Source organism: Poecile atricapillus, chromosome 20, assembly GCF_030490865.1.
Source record: "Poecile atricapillus isolate bPoeAtr1 chromosome 20, bPoeAtr1.hap1, whole genome shotgun sequence".
In the NCBI taxonomy this organism is placed as follows: Eukaryota; Metazoa; Chordata; class Aves; order Passeriformes; family Paridae; genus Poecile; species Poecile atricapillus.
This window is the reverse complement of record NC_081268.1, coordinates 10,949,812-10,970,920: the sequence shown is the minus strand read 5'-3', so window position 1 is coordinate 10,970,920 and position 21,109 is coordinate 10,949,812. Positions and strand designations below refer to the sequence as shown.

The window sequence follows — 21,109 nt, the reverse complement described above, 5'->3', positions numbered from 1 at the left end:
CAGCATCCCCTGGCTCATACACAACAATGCTGTTCAAACAGCTTTTATTAGTGGTTCTGACCATACTGCACCCTCAAAGAAAACAAAACTTAGTTCACAGTGCCAGGCTGAGATGGTGTGGTCAAAAGAGAAAAAAACCCACAAAAATCCAGCGGTGGCTCGTGTCCAGTGCTTGTCTGTGTGGCTGCCAGGCTGGCAGAGCTGTGCTCAGGAAGGGGCTGGGCCCCTGCCTGCAGCACATAAGCACAATTCTGCTGCCAGCTCCAGAGCTGCTAAAAGCCAAAAAAGGCCTGGAGAGCATCAGCAGCACCAGAAGGGTGAGGAGGAAAAAGCTGTCAGCAGGAGGGGCTGACAGCAGTAACCCTGTGGCCTGAAGGGCTCAGCCTGAGCTTTGCTGCAGCACCGACTCTCCCAGCGACCTTCCAAACATGTGCTGGGGCAGGAGGACCAGCTCCTATCCCAAAAGCAGCCCCCATCCCCCAGCTGAGCCAGCATCTCCATAGTCCCTCCTGGCACCACATGGCCAGAACCCCCAGCCCTGCTGCAGCAGACATTCTGATCAACACAGAACAAGCTTCCGACCACATAAAACTTAGTTCTCAGCGATTCTATGAACAGAGTCAACCTTCCCCTCCCTTCTGTTTCCCAAGTGTCCCTGGGGAGCTGCTGTAGATGGGAGCAGGACTCTGCCAGCCTGGATTTTCCTCATAAGGCACAGGGTGAGAGCAGCAACACAGGGCATGATCTGTCCCTTCGGACAGGCTGGCAGGGGGAAGGGGGGCGGCTTGCCCAAAGGGAAGGGTCCTGTCATCCCCCTCCCACAGTCAGGCTGTGCTGTCACCAGCTTCTGTACCCCTGCCCCAACAGCAGGGGCTGGGTCTGTCCCCAGGCCCTGCACACACAGATGTGAGAAGCTCCACGCAGCAATTCCAGAGGGGGCTCACAGGTCACCCCAGCACCTGTCTGGAGAGCCCCTGGCCAGCACAGCAGCTGTGGGTACAAGAGGTTCAGCTTGGGCCAGGGTCCAGGCCAGCCTGCAGGGCACTGGGCACCCCTGAGTTCCTGGGCAGCAGCAGGGACATTCCAAACAGCCCCAGGGGCAGATCAGGGCAGTGCCAGCATGTGGGGGACAGCCAGACCCTGCAGAGACAAGCCCTACTGCTCAAGGAGCACCACAGGAGCCAGCCCAGGCCCCTGATCATTGCAGGGTGTTCACAGCTGGTTCCTGTCACCAGCAAAACATCTCCTGGGGCACATTCAGCCCCTGACAGGGGAGTGGAAAGCCCAAGCGAAGGAGGCAACAAAACTTTGAGTACACCCTGGATCAGGGCCCATCCAGAGCTACCCATAGCCACAACAAAGCTGCAGAGAGCACTATGCAGGGATGTGGCAGCCAGTTCTTCCCCACTAACAACAGGAGAGACCTTCTCATGGTTATTGAACATATGCTGCCCAGAGGGAAGGAGTCCAGGGACAGAAAGGGGACAGCACATTTCACTTCTCCAGTTCCAGCCAGATCCAACCCAGGTGGCTGCAGGTTCAACACGGCACTGAGTGGAGAAAGAGCCACCTGGCCCATGACTCCTGAGCTCAGGGATGGGGAGGAACAGTGAGGGAGATCTGCTGCTGGTGACTGCAGGCCCTGTGGGAGGGCAGGGAGTGGCCAGCAGTGCTCACTGCACGGGCAGAGTACACATCCCATTGCCTGAGGTGGCAGTGCCCAGATGGACACAGCAGTGTGGCTGCAGATGGACGTGGAGCTCGACAGCAGCAGAGCCCTGGAAAGGCTGGTGGAGCTATCCCACCATGGCAGCGAAGCCAGTTGAGAGCCTGTGCCTTTGCCTATGAGCAAAGACAGCTCCCAGCACAGCACCCATCCCACCCAGCACTGCTCAGCACACAGAGGGCAGAGGGGGGCAGGGTCTGGGGCTCTCAGGGTGCATATTGAGCTCTGTGTCACCCTCCTCTCCTGGCACAGGAGGGACAATCTCCACAGCAGATTCACTTCTCCCTCCCTACGGGCATCCCCGATGTTGCCCCACAGTCCCTCCTGGGCAGCAGCACCTCCTGCCCCATTCCACACTCAGCACCTCACAGCATATAACTTCCAGGAACACAGAGATATCAGAAGGAAATCCTAGACAGCTGAGCCAAAATCCACAGGAGGTGGAGCTCAGGCAGGGCAAACCACTGTTTTACTACAGAGAGCTGCAGATGCTGGCTAAACTGGTAGAGCAAGCGCTCTCTCCAGTTTCCACTGGAGTCCAGACAGCAGCAGTTCAGACACCCAAGTCCCTGCAGGGAATCTTCCATATCCCACAGCCTGCCAGTGTCCACCCAACCCTCTCCTCAGGAAAGAGGGCTCCCATCAGACACCTCGTTTCCACTCAGAGCAAAGGTCCCTTTGCAGGAAGGGCTTTTCCCCTCTGTGCGCCGCCCCCTCTCGCTCTGAGACCTGCCTGAAGTGCAGCACAAGCAGGAGATGCCCTGGGCAGTGCTGGTTCCATGCTCACTGCTCCGAGGTCAGAAGGGTTAGAGGCCCGTGAGATCAACGATGGCTTTAATAAAGATGGCATCATCACGCACGTAGGAGTTCTTGGCTTCCATGACGGACACAGGGCAGAAGAGGGGGCAGCCGCTGGCGATGTTCATCTCCGTGACGGGGCGCTGGAAGGACGAGGACGTCACGTCCGGCCGGAAGGCGTCGATGATGTGCTCCCGGTTATTCTGGTCCAGAAGCATCAGGGTGACCTGTGGGGAAAGGTGAAAACATAGGGGAGTGGCTGAATAAAAGGCACATGGAAGCCCAGCCCAGCAACACGTGCAGATACCAGCAGCCACAGCCACCCTGCACATCTGCAAATCGGAGAAATGCCTCTGAGTGGATCTAGCAGAGAACATCACCTCAGTAATGTCCTGTAGAATCCTTCCCCATCCCCACAACCTGCCTGTCACTGGAAACTTCCCTGTGGCAGCACAGGGCTGTCAGACTGACTGAAAACCTACACCTTGCTCTCAGTACTGACACTGCACACAGGTCAACCCTGAGCCAGGGCTGCTGTCCTCTCTGCACCCACTTGTGCCTGCTCACTCGGTCTCCACGTGTTCTGCAAACCTGCAGTGCCCAGAAACTGGGATTTGAACTCCTGACATGGAGTGAGCACCCGCTGTCCCAGAGCTCTGAATCCACCACAACCTTCCCTTGTCCTCAACCCCTGCAGAGGCTCTGTGGGGTTCCAAACATCCTATGTCACTCCCTTGCCCCACAGCACAGCCAGTGCTCTCAGCACACCTGGGAAACCCCCAGGGCAGCCAACACAGGGCCCTTCCTCTGCCTTGCCAAGTGGGCCAGAGTGACAGTGCTGAGAAGCTCGAGCAGGTGCCAAACTAGAGAGGCCATGGTTGGATACAGTGGGCTCTGCTCCAGACTCACCTTCTGGTTGAAGGGCCACCGCAGCAGCGCATCATTGGGTCCTTTCATCACCACAAAAAACAAGGACAGGTGGGTCCCACGGCCGGTGCCATCTCCGTTCAGGTACACGCGCAGACACATCTTGTAGCCGTACTTGCTGGTGTAGAAAGCTGTCGGAGAAGGGTGGAACAGGCACAATGAGGGTCCAATGCAGCACAGCCTGGCACCAGCAGATCTCTCTGAACTCTGAGGGCTCTTAAATTTGGAATCTTGGGAGGAGCCAGGTCTGGGCTGCACCAAAGGTGGTCTGGAAAGCCCAAGGCCAGACAGTGCAGGTCCTGGCCTGAGCAGATGCTGTGTACAGAGCAGTTGCTGCCAGGCCCCTGGCTGTTCCCTCACTGCCAGGGGAGATCTGCCCCAGAGTTGGGGCTGCACCCCAGTGCTGAAGGATGTCTGATTCATGGCAGTAACGCTGGTGAGCAGGAACAATCCCCCCTCACAAAGCACTTGGCTGGGGGCAGAGCACCCTCAGCACCCCCACTGTGAGCTGATGCCTCTGGTCAGGGCAGGGGCTCAAACAAGTGAGCTTTAGTTTTCATTTGGATCCCCATGGCATGGCTTGGGCATGGCCGAGATGGGATCTCAGGCACTTTCCTTCCCCAGCAGTCTTGGGAATGCCTGTGATGTGACACCAGACCTGTGTGGGGTCACAGCTTGTAAGGGGACCTGCCATAAGTCAGCCTCCCACAGCAGCACAGAGCAGCACATCTGGGACTGGTGAGGCTCAGCAGGCACAGGCAGAGATCAGAGGTCACAGCCAATATTTTACTGCAGGACTTGGTGCTTTTCCCAACAGGCAGACTATGAACAGCAGAGACACTGTGCTCCTTCACAGGGCGAGGAGCAGATCGGGTCTTCGTCACTGTGTCCCTCTTGGCAATCCCCAGCTCATTTTCTCTGCTCCTTCCTCCCCACCTGCATCACCCAAAGGCCCTCAGGACAGATGACCCCTTTGCTTGTCCAGGGAGAACATCCCCACTGCCCCTCTGGGCCTTCTCAGCACTCCCATCACCTTTGAATGTAAAACCCATTGAACAACAGGAGGAAGGGTGGCTCCAGAGTAGTAGGAGTACCAAGGGAGAGGGACCAGGTAGCTGGGCATCCTGCTCTCCTTGGCCCAGGCAAGGAGCAAGAACCCAGCAAGGCCCTCCCGATTTCCCCCGCCCCAGACTGATGGGCTTCACCCTGGCTTGTCCCAGGTCAGGCCCTGAATCAACCCTCCTTGTACAATTTGCTCTTTTGAACTCAAGATTCTGCCCTTTGCCAAACCCTGTGGCAATCACTCTGTCCTCACGACACTGCAAGCAGTAACTCCACTTCCCTTTTCTTTAACACAGATATCAGCTGGTATTTCCTTGCCTTTACATTTAATGCAAACCAGTCACAGTCAATTCCCTTTCTCATCCCATCCACAGCCTGCACCTCATTCCTCTCAGCCCTCTCTTCCCTCTTGGAACAGCACTGCCATGCCTGCTTTACTCTCCAAGGCAAAACACCTCCTTCCACAAGGAATATTTTTTTCTTGGCCTGATTTTCTCAGCCTGGCCTTGGCAGCATCTCCCAAGCAAAGGACCTGCTACAAGACCCACACCCAGCTGAGATGCAAAAGATTTTGGGGATTTTACATACCTGGAGAGAAGATGGCAGGAGAGCGGCCTGTTATCGCCTCCTGACGCTTCCGGGCGAGCTCCGTTATCTTCCAGATGAAAACCCCATCGTAAGTGGAAGCCTCCATGTTGCGGATCTTCTCCTCCATCTCAGCCATGGCCAGGTCTTTGAGCCCAATGCTCCTCTCCAGCTGCCGGACCTGCTCAGTGGGACAAATGGTGCAGGCTAGAAACACACGGGCTCTGGGAGAGCCAGCAAACCCTGGCAGACCCCAGTGAGAGACTTTCTCCAGAATGGACAGGGACCACGGGAGGGAGAAATTGAGCAACAAAAGCCAATTCACTGGAGCTTCCTTCTGCCCCCTGTCACTCTTGAGAAGATTCATCGATACAGCTCAGTGCTTGAGCTGGAAACTTTCCCATAGCCAATGTAAAACTCCTTTCAAGGAGCTGCTCCATTGGCTGAGCAGCACAAGAAGTGAGGATGGGGAAAAATCCCCAAAAACTCAGCATTGTGACAGAACTAAATCGAGAAAGAAAAAAACCTACACCCTCTGGAGGGTTCACCCCTGCCAGCTCACACAGTTGCCCAGAGAGTACAGGTACACTGCAAACTGCACAGCTCCAGGTGCCAGGAACACTAGGAGCACTCCACAGGGACTGTGCTGGAGCAGACTGATGGAGGCAGCTCCTTCACACCTTTATCCTGTTGCTGCAGGTAGCAGCACTGATGGCACTCCTTTGGCAAAGGCAGCACTCCTTTGGACAGGTCTGGAAGGTAAGCAGCCCCACAGATTCAGTGAGATGTAGCACAAGAGGATGCAGTGAAATTCTGGGTGCTCTGGCTCTTGTTGGAAAACTTCGCTGAAAAACAACCCCTCAGTATCTTGCCCAGCTTGATAACTAACAGAGATCTGATGTTTTATGCAGGTCAGTTAAATTCCCAGCTTTTACAGGAAACTGCTGAGGATTTGGCACAGACACAAAGGGTATTTTAGTCCTGCCTTCAGATTTGTGGAGTTTCAGGGCCGGGTGATGAAGCTCTGCAAGCTCATGACACAGAAAGGAAACAGGAAACAGCCTGTGCTGGGAGTGCTGGGAAGCCCAGGCAGGCCATTACACACCTTGTTGCTCAGTGTTTCGATTTTCTCCTGGTCCAGCCGGTGCTGGCGGCTGTAGGCTTCAACTGTCAGAGATACTCTCTCCACCTCCCGGTTGAGCACACAAACAATGTTCTCAAAGGTCACTGTTTTCCTCTCGAGGGCCTCACACCTTCCCAAGAGCTCCAGGGACCGGGAGAGCTCTGACTCTGAGCACAGTGAGTTTGCTGCCAGCAGTGGGGAGCTGTTTTGTGATGAGGAAAGGACAGGAAGAGGTTTCGGGTCCCCAGCACCAGTCTTGAGGCTGAGCACAGAGCTCAGCAGCATATAGAGATGCTCTGTCAAGCACTTCCTCTCATGCTCCAGGAGCTTTTCATTTTCCACCTACATCAAGAGAAATACATCCCCCATTCAGCATGTGCAATCTACACTGTAACCATCCACAGAACAAATTCCTCCTATCCAGGTCACAACATCAGCTTTAAATTTGCATTTATAGGAGAAAACAAAACTAAGAAAGAATTTTAAAATGTGTTTTGGTGGGGGTGGTGTGTGTTTTTGTTTTGTTTTAGAAATGCTTCAAATCACATACAATAAGGGATACTAAACACTTCCAGCTGTACTGGTCTGTTCTACCTTCCTCCAACCCCTCCCAGAAAAGCTCTGTCATACGTACCTAAAAGCAACAAAGGACAAAGCCTCACAAAACTCCCTGGAGGAGGGATTTATATGAACCAGTGGGACCTGCGAAAACTAAGTGATATAAAGAAATATGGCCTTCCTCCAGTTCTTTGCTTACAGCATCACTGTAATCACAAGTCATTACACACTGGCTTGGATTCAAAGAGACCTTAAAGCTCATCCTGTCCCACTCCCTGCCTTGGGCAGGACACCTTCCACTAAACCAGGTTGTTCAAAGCCCCATCCAACCTGGCCTTGGACACTCCCAGGGATCCAGGGGTAGCCACAGCTTCTCTGGGCACCCTGTGCCAGGGTCTCACCACCCTCACAGGGAAGAATTTCTTCCTAAAAATCTCATCTAAACCTGGCCTCTGGCAGTGTGAAGCCATTCCTCCTGAAAGCAGAATAGCCACCAGAGTCCTAAAGCACTTAGGGTGCTCTTAAAGTAGGAGAAGATTTCCTTCCACAGGAGTCTCACTCCTGGGACACCAGGCTCTGCACAGCAGATGATGTGAAGCTCTGTGTGCAATGGGTTTAATCAAATACCTGAAGGTAAACACATGTGACAGTTTGGGCAGCAGCAGTTTGCGGGTGAACTCTAATGCTGGGACTGAAAAGGCCCAAGGTAACACAAGAGAGGAGCCCTTACCACCTCAGCACAGCCCACAGCCTCAAAACGGCAAGGTACTTTGGATCTGCCACACGTCTTCACATGGTCCCGAAACTAGAAAGGCAGGAAGGAAGGCAATGTTAGATATTATACATCCCCAGTGCTCCCTTTCCATCTCTCTGACATTTGGGAAACTGCAGCCAAGCTGAAGAATGCCCAAGCTGTGACTAATCACCAGCTGTCACAGTGCCCACTAAACCTGGGCTCTGCCCACCATCAGGTGTGCCTTTCACTGGAACACAAATACAGCCCTGACCCCTGAAGAAAGCTTAATTTCTCCTTCTCTTGATGGCTGGGAGGTCTCACTGCTCACCTGCACATGCAAGAGAGAAAAAGCAGTGAATACAGCTGTGGATGCAGAATAATGAACTTCCCTGACACTGGAGAAATGGGAGGCATAGGAAACAACCCCATGAAACAAGGGCACATTTCATTTTGGGCACTTCACACAACTCCGGTCAGGATGTACTACAGGTTGGTATTTTTACTTCCATCCCAGCATTACATTTCTGCAGAGAGGTGCCACTAACCCCTCAGCACTGAGATGACTCGTTTAGGTTCCCACACAGCACATGATTAATCCAACAAGCACTGTCACAGCTTCAGCCTGGGTTTAGTACACCCTTCACCATCATCTACCAGAGCTCTGTTCTGAAAAACCACCATATTCCCTCCCCACTTAACTCCTACATCTGCTACAACAGATGTCAATTAAAAATGGTTTTAAACCACTTTTTTTAATGGCTTCTAGATCCATCTGGCTTGCATAATGAGTCAGGTTACTCAGAGTTAACGTGGCTGCAAATAGTCAACAGCAGTTTGGAGAGATAAACATGGAGTTAAAATTTAAACTCAGAGTAACTCACTCATGGGGACCCCATGAGCTGGCTCCCAGCAGGGCTTCAGCTCCCACCTGCAGACAAGCAGGGCTGTACCCCAAACCCCAACCTGCAGAAAAGGTGGGCTGCACCCCCACCCCTAGCCCCACCTTATGCTGCCCGTTTGGAAGAACTCTTTTGCTCCTCTTTTTGCTACCTCTGTTCCCCTGCCCTGCTGAAGGGCTTTTTCCAACACTGCTACTAAAAATATTTGCCTGTAAAAGGCAAGATGGTTTCAGATGATTGTGCTTTTTGAAAATGTTTCCCAAAACTTGAATTCTTCAGACTTTTAAGCTTTGCTCCAGGAGCCAGCAGCTTGGAGATGCTATAGGCATGGATTCCATTAGATGATTAATTAGGTATCAATTAATATAGCTGAAGATGGGCTCTCTTTCAAAAATTGCAGCAGTGGTTGATTGCTCTACACAGAACATAAACCTGTGAGTGTGCTTTTCCCACAGAGGCTCTGTCCCCAGACAGGGTTGTAAGGGAGGTGGCAGTGGCAGCACCAACACTGACCTGCAAGTCAGCTGCATTCTCTCACATCCATACTTATGGAAAACTCACATCCACACTAACAGCTGCCACTCAGTTGTTCTCCCCATTTCATTTCCTCATGGACTCCGCTCCTCCCTGCTCCCAGAACGCCAAGCTCAGCCCACCAGGACACCAAACACCCCTGTGGCACGGGGTCGGATGGATACCTTCTCCCTGGGAATCTTCTTCCCACAGCCTTCACAAGTCAGCGGGAATTCAGGGCAGACTTCATCATGAGCCTGTGAAGGAATGTACAGGAGATATTTGTCCTCAAATAAAAGCCCCATGGCGATTCTGTGATGGGCACAATCCCATGGGGGTGGGTTTATACCTTATTACAGCTGAGCACTGGATTTACCAACCTACATTCAGACCTTGGTCATGCTGATCCCTCTGAGCTGCTGACTCATCGTGTGACCTCCAGGCTACCCCAATTTTGGGTGCCTATGTAGCCCCAACATCTATTTAAAAGCTCCTACAATGATTTTTAAAAAAATCAAATTGTTGCTTTGATGGCAAAGATAATCAATGGGAAACTCCATTTATGGCTCTGCCAGGAGAACACATGTTGAGGCAGGTTGAGTGGAGTGAGCCACTACCTCAGCAGGATAATTTGGGTAATTTTTCCACTGTAATGGTTATCAGTCAGCTGAGGCATAGGCCCCGTGCCAGCTGATCACACACCAGGCTGAGCTGTCTGATTTTATCTTCACATTTGAATTAGGGTACCATTTTTCAACCAGAAAGAAAAATATTTTTAATCTGTTTTATTTACCAGTCCCTGCATACAAGCACCTGCCTCTGCAACCAGAGTCAGGGCTGGGTGATGGCCAGAGAGACTGAACAAATGACCAGGTGTGGTAGGTTTGAATTTAAACTACTATACCAGGGCAACGTGATACTCTGTCCTCAGCAGACTCTTGGGCAACAGTGCTGGCTAAGTGGAATGCTGGAACATGCCTCTGCTTCTGTGCCATTTCCATACTGCTTAAACCTTCTCGTTATACACCCACCAGTTGAAACAAGACATTGGAAACATCATGAATATGCAGATCAAAACTCAAATTAAAAGATAAGAGCACTGAAGCCTCCTGTCATGGTAGGGACAAAAAAAAAAAATCCAACCAGGAGCATTTCTAATGCAGCCATCTGAAACCAGATGTTTGAAAATTTGGTGACATTGAATCTCTGTTGCCTTCTGGGGGAACACGCACAAACCTCACCCTGTCACACCTCAGGAAGTGGAAAGTGAAAACAGCAGTAGCTCCACTCCAGCTTCTCAGTCACTCTCTCCTTTTATGCTTTAGGTGAGCAATTTAAGCTCAGAGCTCCACAGTGTGTCCCTGGAGACAGGCCAGCCAGCGAGGTTTGGGGGGCACTGCTCCCACATGGACACTGCCCACATGGACACTGCTGTCCCCACGGACACTGCTGTCCCCACGGACACTGCCCACACGGACACTGCTGTCCCCACGGACACTGCTGCCCGCAGAGGAGGATGAGGAGGCCAAGTTCCCGCCTTTATCCCACTCACTCAAAGAGGCTGAGCCCTTTCTTCTACCCACCTACTGCTCTCATATTCTAGAAACACCTGATAATATCTACCCCATGACCCACAAAGCACTGGCAAAACAGATGGTCTGGCTGAAAGAAGGAAACTTCACTGCAGAGGCAACTATTTTAAAAGGGAGTATTTTAAACTTATGGTCTCCCATGCCAACATGCTGGGTGTGAAACTACCACCCCCTCTGCACTCTCCACCTCCCAGCACTTATCCTCCATCCTGACTGCCCTCTGCACCACGATGTAACGCCCAGGAGTGGGCAGCCCTGCCTGCAGCACAGGAAGGAAAACTGCCCTTCTGAGCTCAAAGTGCAACTGTTCTGTATGTAAATGGTTAAAGACACCCAGAAGCTTCAGCCAGAGCAGATCCAAACATTTCTGTATAAATAGTTTCAAGCTCTTCTGGAAACCCCTGTTCCTCCCGCCCCACGTGGGTGTCAGAACAGAGATGGATGGTATCACTGCTGGAAGAAATCCAACTCAGCCTGGAGCCAAGAGCAAGGGTTGGCACTCGAGCCCGATCTGCCACGCTCCACTCCCCCAGCAATGGCGCAATCCTCCTGTTTCTATCTTTCCCAAACCCACAGCTGTAGCTTCTGCTACAGGGATAAGCACCATTGACATCCAGGCACTTGCTTGGAAACTTTTTGGGAGTTCTAGAAAGCCATGGCTGTAAGGGGGCTAGGCAAGAGCAGGCACTCTCCTAGAGGGAAACCAAATTGGACTGGTATCAGAGGGAGGGGACAGCCATGGAAGAATTAAAGTGAAGCTGGAAGGCAACAGCTACCCAGCGAGGCACACACCAGCCTGCAGCTTCCAACAGCAGAAGCAGGAAAATCAAATGGGGCAGAGTTAACAGCCTTCACTAACACCTAGTTCTTCCCACTCAATTACAACCAAAGCTGCTGATTGATCCACACATCAATTTCTTTCCCTAACAATAAACAGTGACACGACCTCACAGCAGCCTGCCCATCACCCACCATTCTCTGGAATGACCAGAAAGGTTAGAAAATCAGACACCACTGCCCATGGAAGGACCAGGGTAACTGAGAGGATCAGAGTCAGGAGCTGTGTGTGAGGGAAATCACAGAATCACAGAATAAGGGAATGGTTTGGATTGGAAGGGACCTTAAAGTCCATCTCATTCCACCCCACTGCCATGGGCAGGGATGCCTTCCACTGTCCCAGGTCATTCCAAGCCCCATCCAGCTTGGCCTTGGACACTTCCAGGGATGGAGCAGCCATCCAGGGAATGGCTGGAGCTGTGTCAGGACAGGGTTAGAATGGATATTAGGAAAAGGTTCTTCCCCCAGAGGGTGCTGGGGCACTGACCAGGCTCTCCAGGGGAAAGTCACAGCCTCAAGGCTGCCAGAGCTACAGGAGGGCTGGGACACTGCTGCCAGAGATGCCCAGGGTGGGATTGTTGGGGTGTCCTGTGCAGGGCCAGAAACTGGACTGCATAATCCTTGTGGGTGACTTCCAATGTGGGACATTCTCTGGTTCTATGCAATGCCAGGATAAGCTGCTTCTCTACTTCTCCCTCAGCCACTTCAGGGTATTGCTAAATTTGATTTCAACTCTGGAAGAGGCTTCTGCTGGAAATCATGATCTCCATACCGGCTCCATAGCGGCAGAGCAGGACATGCCCCTGCTGCCTGGCTGTTCTGCTCATAACCTGCCACATCCACACAGGTCCAGTTTTTTGGAGGTCTTGTAACCACGTTAGGAATCCATCGGCATGACACTGGGTTCCCCCTCCAGCGAAGGGACAAGGCAGGCAGCTGGGAAATGCCACTGCTGAAGCAGCTGCTGTGAGATACCTCTGCCAGAGCCTGTGGGAAGGTCACAGCAAAGGGCAGGACTGGCAGAGGGACAAAGGACAGCAGGACAAGCTCTGAGTGAGCTGCATGCTGCAGCTCTCCTGCAAAATCCCCTGCTCTTGGAAAGTCACTCCATTTTTCACTCTCATTTGAGCCCCACAAACTTAGTTTAAATAGTGATGTCATGTGTAAATTTAAAACTTAGTTCTCCTTCCTGAAATTGAACAATTTCATTTCCTTATGTCTCAGTTAATTCTGTTTCCAGCTGAAGAAGGCTGAGTTAAATCCCCTGTCTGGGGTAACCAAGGGGAATGCCAAAGCTGACCCTGTGTGTACCCCTCCTCAGCCCCCTCCTCCCATCCCAGTCCCAGGGGGAGGGCACAGGAAGGGAACTGCTGGGATGAAAAGCATAAATAGTGTATGAAAACTGACAACAGTATGTTGATAAACATATAGATGGATGTGGGCAGCTAGAGGTACTGTAAGGCAGGAAGAAAAACACACCAGAGCTGAGGAACCACAAACTCCCTCTCCTGGATATCACTGGGACCGTTTTTGAGATTTTTCCTTTTGTTTTAATGGGCTGGGTTTAGTTTCTGCAGCTCTCCTCAGACTTTGCTCTTGAATCTAAAGGCTCATGCCCACAGCGTGATTTTCCAAATGCACATGCAGACAGATTCAACAGCAAACAAGGTCACTAATAAAAGGAAAAACCCTCCAGCCCCCGCCACAAACTACTCTATCCAAATGCCACTAAATATTTACAGACCCTGAAAAGTGCAGACATAGTCCAGACTTAAATTTCATATGGTTTACATAGCTTGAAGTAGAAGTCTAAGTCATGTCCAAGCAGACTGCACGCATTCAGTTTCGTGTCTCCCTGAGAGCCAAACTTCAGTCCACCTGAACAGAAAGCAAAACTGAAATCCATTTTACTCCTTTTTTTGAGGCTTGAGCTTTCCAGCTACAGTACACTTTTCCCCTCCGTGTGCCCTGATAGGATTAGCAAACCAGAAGTGACAGTATCTCTAGATTTGAAAGGGGAGAGCAGCCTCTCTCAGCACAACACAGGATTTTTAAATTAGCAAACAGTGAATTCACTCTGAGGGACTTTCCATGTCCTGTCGGAAATAGCTCTGAGGGACTTTCCAGAGTGGGAGTGCTGAGCTGCTGCAGGACGTTACCCAGGGCGCAGCTCCAGATGCAGCAGTTCTGCAGCAGGCAGCTCTGCATTGTGGCCCTGAAGGCTGGGTTTAACCAAGGTACCGAGAGGCTCTGGGCTGCTGCAGCCGTTCAACTGAAGAAGTGTAGTTTAAATAGTGATGTCATGTGTAGCCCTCCTCAGCCACACGCCTGGCTCTGGCAGCGTGGGGACAGCCAGTCCTGATTAAATGCCACTGCTTTTTGGCAGGCATCTGGGAGGAGATAACACAAGCCAGACCTTGCCTCCTCCCACCAGTTCCTAGGAAAGAGTCAGCTTTTCCTGAGAGGGCACAAAATAACCTCCTTCCTTAGGCTGAATGCCACAAGGGCAGGCAGGAGAGGCGACTCAGCCCCTGAGAGGAAACAGGCAGCACTGCTGAAAACCCCCACACCCCCTGTACCACACAGAACTCCTCAAGACTCACAAAAATCTCTGGCAGGGAAGATGTGTGCTACAGACCCACAGCCCAGGCACTCCAGGGCCACACCTCTACCAATTATCCTTTGTCCCAGCAAACGTCAAACTTTGGGAAGAGGCTTGGGAAGATCAGGTGGAGAGTGAAAACAAGGCACAGACTCATCCACTGAGGAGCTCTTCATCAGCTGTGTGCAAGGTTCTGGGGCATCACACACTCCTGCAGCCCTGATCCCAGGACAGCTTGCTGCCCTTCTGAACTCCCAGAACTTCTGAACTCTGGCCAGACTCAGGCACTCAAACACTTGTCAGAATGCACAGGGAGAACCTTTGGCAGCTGAAGATTTTTGCTGAGCTCTGCAGGAAAACACTGACTTTTTTTTTTAACCAGAAGAAAAAGTTCTCATTAGGGCTCATCAGCCACAGCACAATCAGCATTGGAAGTTGCTGACAGATGTAATTTGGTTTAGTCTAATGAAGATGAGCTCACTATAATCATTGCAGAAGACATTGGACTTCTGAGCACCTGCAAAAATTAAAGCATGGAGCAAACAATGTGCAGGCACCACCAGCACAGCCTGAACCTGAAACCTCAGTACCAGCATACTCTGTTCCCTGACATGGAATCCCCAAACTCTGTGCTTTGGCAATGTTAAGCTTTTCACCTGACACTTCTTCAGTCCCACATCCACAACATGAGCCTCTCACAAATGTACAAATGAGAGTTCACACCAGCAGAACCATTTAGCACAGACATCCTCATCTTCTGGACTCAACTTTGAGCACACAGCAGAAGTCTCAGACAGCAGGACAAGGAAGCAGAGCTGCAGAAGCATCTCTCTGCTAACAGGCTCAACAGTCTGGGCAGAATGCTCAGGCCTGATGCACAGCTGTTGCTTCTTCATTCTACCTTGCAATGGCATCACTGAGAGAATCTCAAAGTTAGCCTGGACAGACTGGGGTTAAACCTGTTCCTGAAACACATCTCAGTCATTACCCAAGTTCTGTGAACCACCAGGCTATGATCTTTATCTGGAGCAACTGTTAGAGGGAAATAAAATGTATTCCTCTTATCTTAGGCCTTCCATGTGGTGGTTCTGCCATTCCAAGAGGGATGACAAAATTTTCCTCAGGAGACAAAAGCTTCACATACATTCACATGTCATGGACCAAACACCCACAGCCATGACTAAAACCTGGATTAAAAAGCTAGTAGGCTCCTTGAGGAGAAACTAGGTGGAAAAACCATCCTGTCCAGAAGCCTGATGTCCCAGAACAGCTTGGGGTGATGGGTGACCAGACAGTACCCAACATCCAATCCCACTGCCCTCGTAGCTCTGGAGACAGCAGAAATGGGATCAGGTCACTTTCTGTGAGCTGATGGAGTCTGAAGTTTTAGGTTTACAAAATGCAGATAAATTCACAACCATTTAATGGTACAGCAATTTCTTGACAGTCTTGTATAGCAGAAAAGAGCTGCAAAGAGAGCAGGTGTTTGCCACCATGGAAGGGTCACACTCACAAGCAAATCTGAACCAATCTCAGTCCAGCCTGTGCCCACAGCAGGGCACATAAACCCTCACTCAGGGAACCTCTCCAGCTGACAGTGAAGTCCAGGGATTTGACAACTTTTCCCCACTGTCAGCGGGCATGGACAGCACCCTGAGCCTTCCCCAAAAACAGAGGAAAGAAGGATGCAGACATGCCAAGCCTTGCTTTGGCCTGTACCTCGTACTCTTTGATGGTTCCCTTCCAGGTGCAGCCACTGTTGATGCAGACAGCAGGCAGACTCTCCACTTCCCGTCGTGCTGCGTTATCTGGGAAAGCCTGAAATGGAAAAAACAAGCAAACCACAAATATTACTGAGGGGTTGCAGTTTTGATCAGGACTTTGAATTCTTCTGAAAACTCCTCCCACAGCAGTTGCCCCATCAGCCCTCAGAGGTGCGTTAACAGCAACCAAATCGCTGTGACAGCTTTAAGTAGGGCACCACTACACACACGTGACCTGGACTTCAGCACTGAGGAGTCCAACAGTAATCACCCTTCCCACTGCTGAAGAAAAGGGTTCCTAGGAATAAGGGGTTCTCAGAGCACGTATTTTAAACAAAAACTGACACTGGTATTACTGACACCAGTGATCTGCTAGGTTTTTTTTCAATGCCTTTCTCCTTACCGAGCTTGTTTCCAAAATAGAAATTCCTTCCTCATATATTCCTTCCTGGATACAGCTGGCACACTTTTGAGGTCCAGAACTATCAGACAGAAAAATAATCATCAAACACAACCAAAACAAACTAATTTATTATTTAACAATAAATTGATTTCTGGTAACTTTATGAAATGACAGTGTTTTCTTATTTTTAAAGCAAACACTGAGCTTTTGCTTGTGTGTATTTTTGATGCCTGTTTTTAATTTTTTTCTTCTGACAACTAATCATAATATTAGGTTTCCCTCACTCAAAGGCAGGAGTGAGACGGAACACAAGGAAGACAGTTTGTGCGTAAACCTCTCCCATTTTGACACAACAACAAAATGATGACTTTAGGACTGCGATGAGGACTGAAGGAGACAAGTGATAGACCTGGACTCCCTCCTCAGTGACAAAAACAATGCAGGGGATTCTGGAAAAAAGAACTTTTGAGGCAACAACAAAGGCAAGTCAGAGATTACACATTCCCTCAGAGAAGAGGTGATGCTGAACCTCAATAACTGAGCACAGCTCCCTTTCTAAGAAGGTCCTAAAAAAGACACTTTCTCTGCTTTTGTTTTTGAAAACGCCTTTTCAAGCATTTTGCCTTCCCACTGATGGCAGAGCAGTTACCTGATGATTTTCTTCAGGCAGTAGGAGCAGTAGCGATGGCCACACTGTGCCTGGAAGGGCCGCCTCAGGATGTTCTTGCAGTCAGAGCACAGGTATTTGACCTCCAGTTTAGTTCCCAGGATCTCCTTTGCAAACCCAGGCTGGTTTAGATCCAATGAACCAGGTGGAGAAGAGTTTGCTGCTGCCATGTGAACGAAAAGTTCTGGCTGTATCTCCAGAGACTGAAAATAAAAGTATTTTCTCCAACTGATTATAACTGCATGGGGGTGATTGTCATATAAATTGTGTTACTCACACATTATTAGACTGTCCCCCAACACAAGTAAACACACTGATGTAAACCACACCACAAGCCTGCCTTCACCTCCCAAATATGGGGGGAAACTTGAGTTTTAGAACTAAATCTAAAACACAGAGACAGGAAAGACAGACCTAATAAAACCTCCTGTCTGAGTTGACTGAAATGCAGCCTGTTTAGAGATATCAAGGCTTCTTGCTCCAAGTAAGGTAAAAAACTGTCTTAAAAGTGATGAGAAATAAATATAATGAACTCAGTTCACCAAAAACCTGTCGGCCACCACAGGCTACCAATGTCTGCTTTCACACTTAGCTGTCAGGAGGGGCCAAAACTCTGACCAGAGGCAGCGGGTCCCAGGTGTTCCTGGGGGGAAGCTGGGCACACAGTGCAGCCCAGATTTAGTGCTGGTGTCCAATCAGGCACAGAGGCTTCTCCAGAGGGATGGAAAATGAGGACATGAGAGGCATGAGCAAATTGGAAATGAGGAAAAGAATAACATGGGGTTTTTTGGCTGTTTATTTATCTCACAGCTTCATTCCCTGTGACTACATACCACAGCCACCTAAAACACCTAAGGAGCACATCCATGGAGTCCCATGGTTTGGGTGGGAAGGAACCTGAAAAACTCATCTTATTCCACTCCCTGTCATGGGCAGGGACACCTCCCACTGTCCCAGCTGCTCCCAGCCCTGTCCAGCCTGGCCTTGGGCACTGCCAGGGATCCAGGGGCAGCCCCAGCTGCTCTGGGCACCCTGTGCCAGGGCCTGCCCACCCTGCCAGGGAACAATTCCTGCCCAATATCCCATCCAGCCCTGCCCTCTGGCACTGGGAACCATACCCCCTTGTCCTGTCATTCCATGTCCTTGTCCCCAGTCCCTCTCCAGCTCTCCTCGAGCCCCTTCAGGCCCTGGAAGGGACTCTGAGCTCTCCCCGGAGCCTTCTCTTCCCCAGCTGAACACCCCCAGCCTGTCTCCGGGAGGAGCCCCCACGAGCGGAGACACCGCGAACCGGAGAAGAGCCCGGGGCTGCCCCGCTGCCCCCGTGTGTCCCGGGATCTCCGCGGCCAGGAGGGCTCTCTGCTGGGCCGGGCTCCCGGCGGAGCGAAGCCCGGCCCCGCCGCTCCCTGAGGGCCCCGCACTCACCGGCCCTCGCTCCGCGCCCGCACCGGAAGCGCCGCCAGGCCCCGCCCCCGGACACGTGTGGCGAGCTGGGCCCCGCCCACCGGCCGGCAACGGCCCCGCCCACCCGCGCCGGCCCCGCCCACCCGCGCCCCTCGCCATTCCCACAGCATCGCCCACCCCTGTACCCGCAATACCGCGACACCACCGGCACTCCCAACACCCCCAACACCATCTGCCACCCCCGTACTCCCAATGCTCCCAACACACCATCACCCATCCCTGCACCCCCGACACCGACAACCACCCCGCCATCACCCATATCTCCACCCCCAACACCACCACATCAATCCCTGCCACCGCTCCCAACACCCCACCGTCACACCCAGCTATTCTCCCTGCCATCCCCAGTCACCCCCTCAATCACCTACCCAGTATCACCTCCCCTGAGCTCCTCAGTCACTCCCTTACCCCATCCTCTGTCGCTTCTTCCCCAGCACCCCTCCTCGCTGACCCACCACTGTCCCCTGCTACATCCCTGCCTCAGGGGACCCTGCTGGGAATGAATACAGACCCCCGGGACGCTCTCACACTCCTTCATGACTCCCTCATGGGTTCCCTCATCCATCCTCTGAGCCCACCTCACCCACCTCCTGGGTCCCCTCGTCCATCCCGGGGGCTCCCCGTCCATCCCCTGGGATCCCTCGTGCATCTCCTGCACATGCTGGAGGGGGACCGGAGGGACTGCGGCAATATAACCCACGCGGGGTCCCACTCGGGACAGCCACCTCCCGCTGCACTCCCCGGATGAGCAGCCCCGGTCCCTGGGAAACGGCCCGGAGCGAGCCCTGGCACCCTGAGGAATTGTTTTAAAGTCACTTTTGGCCATTTTGGGTACCAGTGGGCCCTCGCCTACCTGCGCACAGAGTGCCATGGCCACCTCGCGTCCCGTGGCTCCAGCTCGGGGGACAGGTGGAGGCCAGCTGTGGGGAAGGATGGGCGGCGGCAGGACGGACACGGCAGGACGCCGGTGGCAGGAAAAATGCCGTGGGGGAAAGGCGCGGCGCAGCCCGCATTGAGGTCACGGCGAGGTGCTTTACGCAGGGGAACTTGTTCGGCAAAAGGTCACAGCAGCAGGATTTGTCAGCCGGGGTCCCCAGCCTGCCTGCCCCCCTAGCCCGGCTCCAGCGCGGGGGCTCCGGGGCTTTACCGCCCGCTGCATTGGCGGGGCGGGGACGGGACGGGCGCGTTCTCACCGCGGGGAATTCACCGGGGCCGGGGAAATCCTCGCCGTCAGAGCTGGGCGCAGTGACACAGCAGTGACACAGTGCCCAAGGTGACTCTCCCGGGAGCCTGGGTGCGAAGACGGGGCCAGAGAGGAGCGGGTCGAAGCGAAGGGCGGGACAGGGCTGTGGGGGGCTCGGGGCCAGGTGCTGCTCAGGCACCGTCAGGGAGGGATTGTTCCCTGTCAGGGAGTCGGGAAAAGTGCATCCCTGCATGTGTCGGCACCGGGAATGGCATGGGCACAACTCCCTCGGCATGCAACACTGCGCTGCAACAGCCCTTTTCCCAGCACAGCCGCAGTGGTCTGGGAACACCAGCATGGAAAACTTGGTGATGTCATCCGGCGAAGAAAAATACTGTCTGCATTTCCTGAAATGACCGTGACCGGGTAGCGGTGCCGGGGCAGGACGTGCTGTTCCCAAAGGGACAGGAAACCGCACCAAAGGCTTGCTTGGAACGCCCGCCGCGGGACGGGGCCGTGGGGCTGCTCCCGAAGAGGACGGGATGGGACAGAACGGCCGGGAATCGCTCACGACAGCCGTGGGACCACCCGGATGGGACCACCCGGGGCTGCCCCCAGTCCTGCTGCCGGGACATCCCGGCTCCACCGCACGGCACAGGGAGAGTCCTGCACCCCGCTGCTGTCCCACCGCCAGAGCTGCTTTCCCCTGTCCCCTGCAGCCGGGATCAGGCGTGTTGCAGTGACAGATGACAGATGACAAACCCACGGGCCCTTCTGGCACCTGATTTCCGAGCAATGCCCGGATTATCGCCGTGACTGGGGTCCGACCGCTCCTCTTGCGCTTTGTCATGGGAAGACCCCACAAAAACCCTCCGGGCAGCGTTAACCCCATGGCCTCTCACTTCAGAAATTACGAGAGCAGGAGCAGCTTTTCATGCCTTTACTGCGAAACTTTCGGGGTGATTCTGATGGGATTTTCACCGAATCACAGAATATCCCAAGCTGGAAGGGACCCCCAGGATCCCCCAGCCCTGCCCGGACCCCCCAACATCCCACCCTGGGCATCCCTGGAGCTCTGGCAGCCTCGGGGCCGTGCCCATTCCCTGGGGAGCCTGGGCAGTGCCAGCAGCCTCTGGGGGAAGAACCTTGCCCTGCTGTGCAGCCTGAGCCTGGCCTGGCCCAGCTCCAGCCGTTCCCTGCCTGCTGTCCCTGTCCCAGAGCAGAGATTGGAGCTGCCCCTCGGGAGGAGCTGCAGCCCCCCGTGAGGTCTGACCTCAGTATCGCCCTCTCGAGGCTGAACCAAACCAGTCCCTCGGCCCCTCCGGACCGTCCCCATGCCCGTGTCCATCCTGGGGACGCTGTGCCGGGCTCCCCGGAGCACGAAAGGCCCTCAGCGCAGCGCCGCCCTGCCCGCCGCCCTCAGGCGCGGCCCGAACCAACGGCGGGGGAAGCGCCACGGAGAACGCCCGCACTGCGCATGCCCGGCTCGGCCGGCCGGGGCTATTGGCCAAGGAGCGTGACAGCGCCGCGGAACAAAGCGATCGGTGCCGGGTGACCGGTCCCAGTGCCTCCGCCCCCAGGGTGGGGCGCGCGTCAGCCAATCGGAGACAGAGGAAGCTGATTGGCAGGGCACTGCGCCTATCAAACGGAGCTACGTCACAACCGGACGCAATT

General features: G+C 53.2%; 1 protein-coding gene across 4 annotated transcripts; it reads right to left on the bottom strand.

The window, feature by feature from the left end:
- Positions 1-25: 25 nt before the first annotated feature.
- TRAF2 (TNF receptor associated factor 2) lies at positions 26-21,097 on the bottom strand. 4 transcript variants are annotated; one of them, XM_058853361.1, is made up of 10 exons: positions 19,106-21,097; positions 16,774-16,994; positions 16,125-16,203; positions 15,678-15,776; positions 9,113-9,184; positions 7,510-7,584; positions 6,204-6,563; positions 5,102-5,279; positions 3,434-3,582; positions 26-2,751 (listed from the first exon to the last, which is right to left on the bottom strand). In XM_058853361.1, the coding sequence occupies exons 1-10, from the start codon at positions 19,121-19,123 to the stop codon at positions 2,533-2,535; spliced, it is 1,470 nt and encodes a 489-aa protein (XP_058709344.1). In that variant the 5' UTR covers positions 19,124-21,097; the 3' UTR covers positions 26-2,532. The 4 variants fall into 4 exon arrangements, with proteins under 4 accessions (XP_058709344.1, XP_058709343.1, XP_058709345.1 ...); XM_058853360.1 differs by lacking the exon at positions 19,106-21,097 and adding an exon at positions 18,840-19,076; XM_058853362.1 differs by lacking the exon at positions 19,106-21,097 and adding an exon at positions 18,214-18,307.
- Between the last annotated feature and the right edge of the window lie 12 nt (positions 21,098-21,109).

What these genes read in the sequence shown, in the direction of transcription:
- TRAF2 (XM_058853360.1), bottom strand. Translation starts at nt 18,860, where the DNA reads ATGGACGAGGGGACCCAGGAG. An exon ending in TCGAAACACTGAGCAACAAG is followed by an intron (nt 5,280 to 6,203) that starts GTGTGTAATGGC and finishes CCCACTGAGCAG; the next exon opens with GTCCGGCAGCTGGAGAGGAG. An exon ending in TCCTGCCATCTTCTCTCCAG is followed by an intron (nt 3,583 to 5,101) that starts GTATGTAAAATC and finishes CTTCTCCGACAG; the next exon opens with CTTTCTACACCAGCAAGTAC.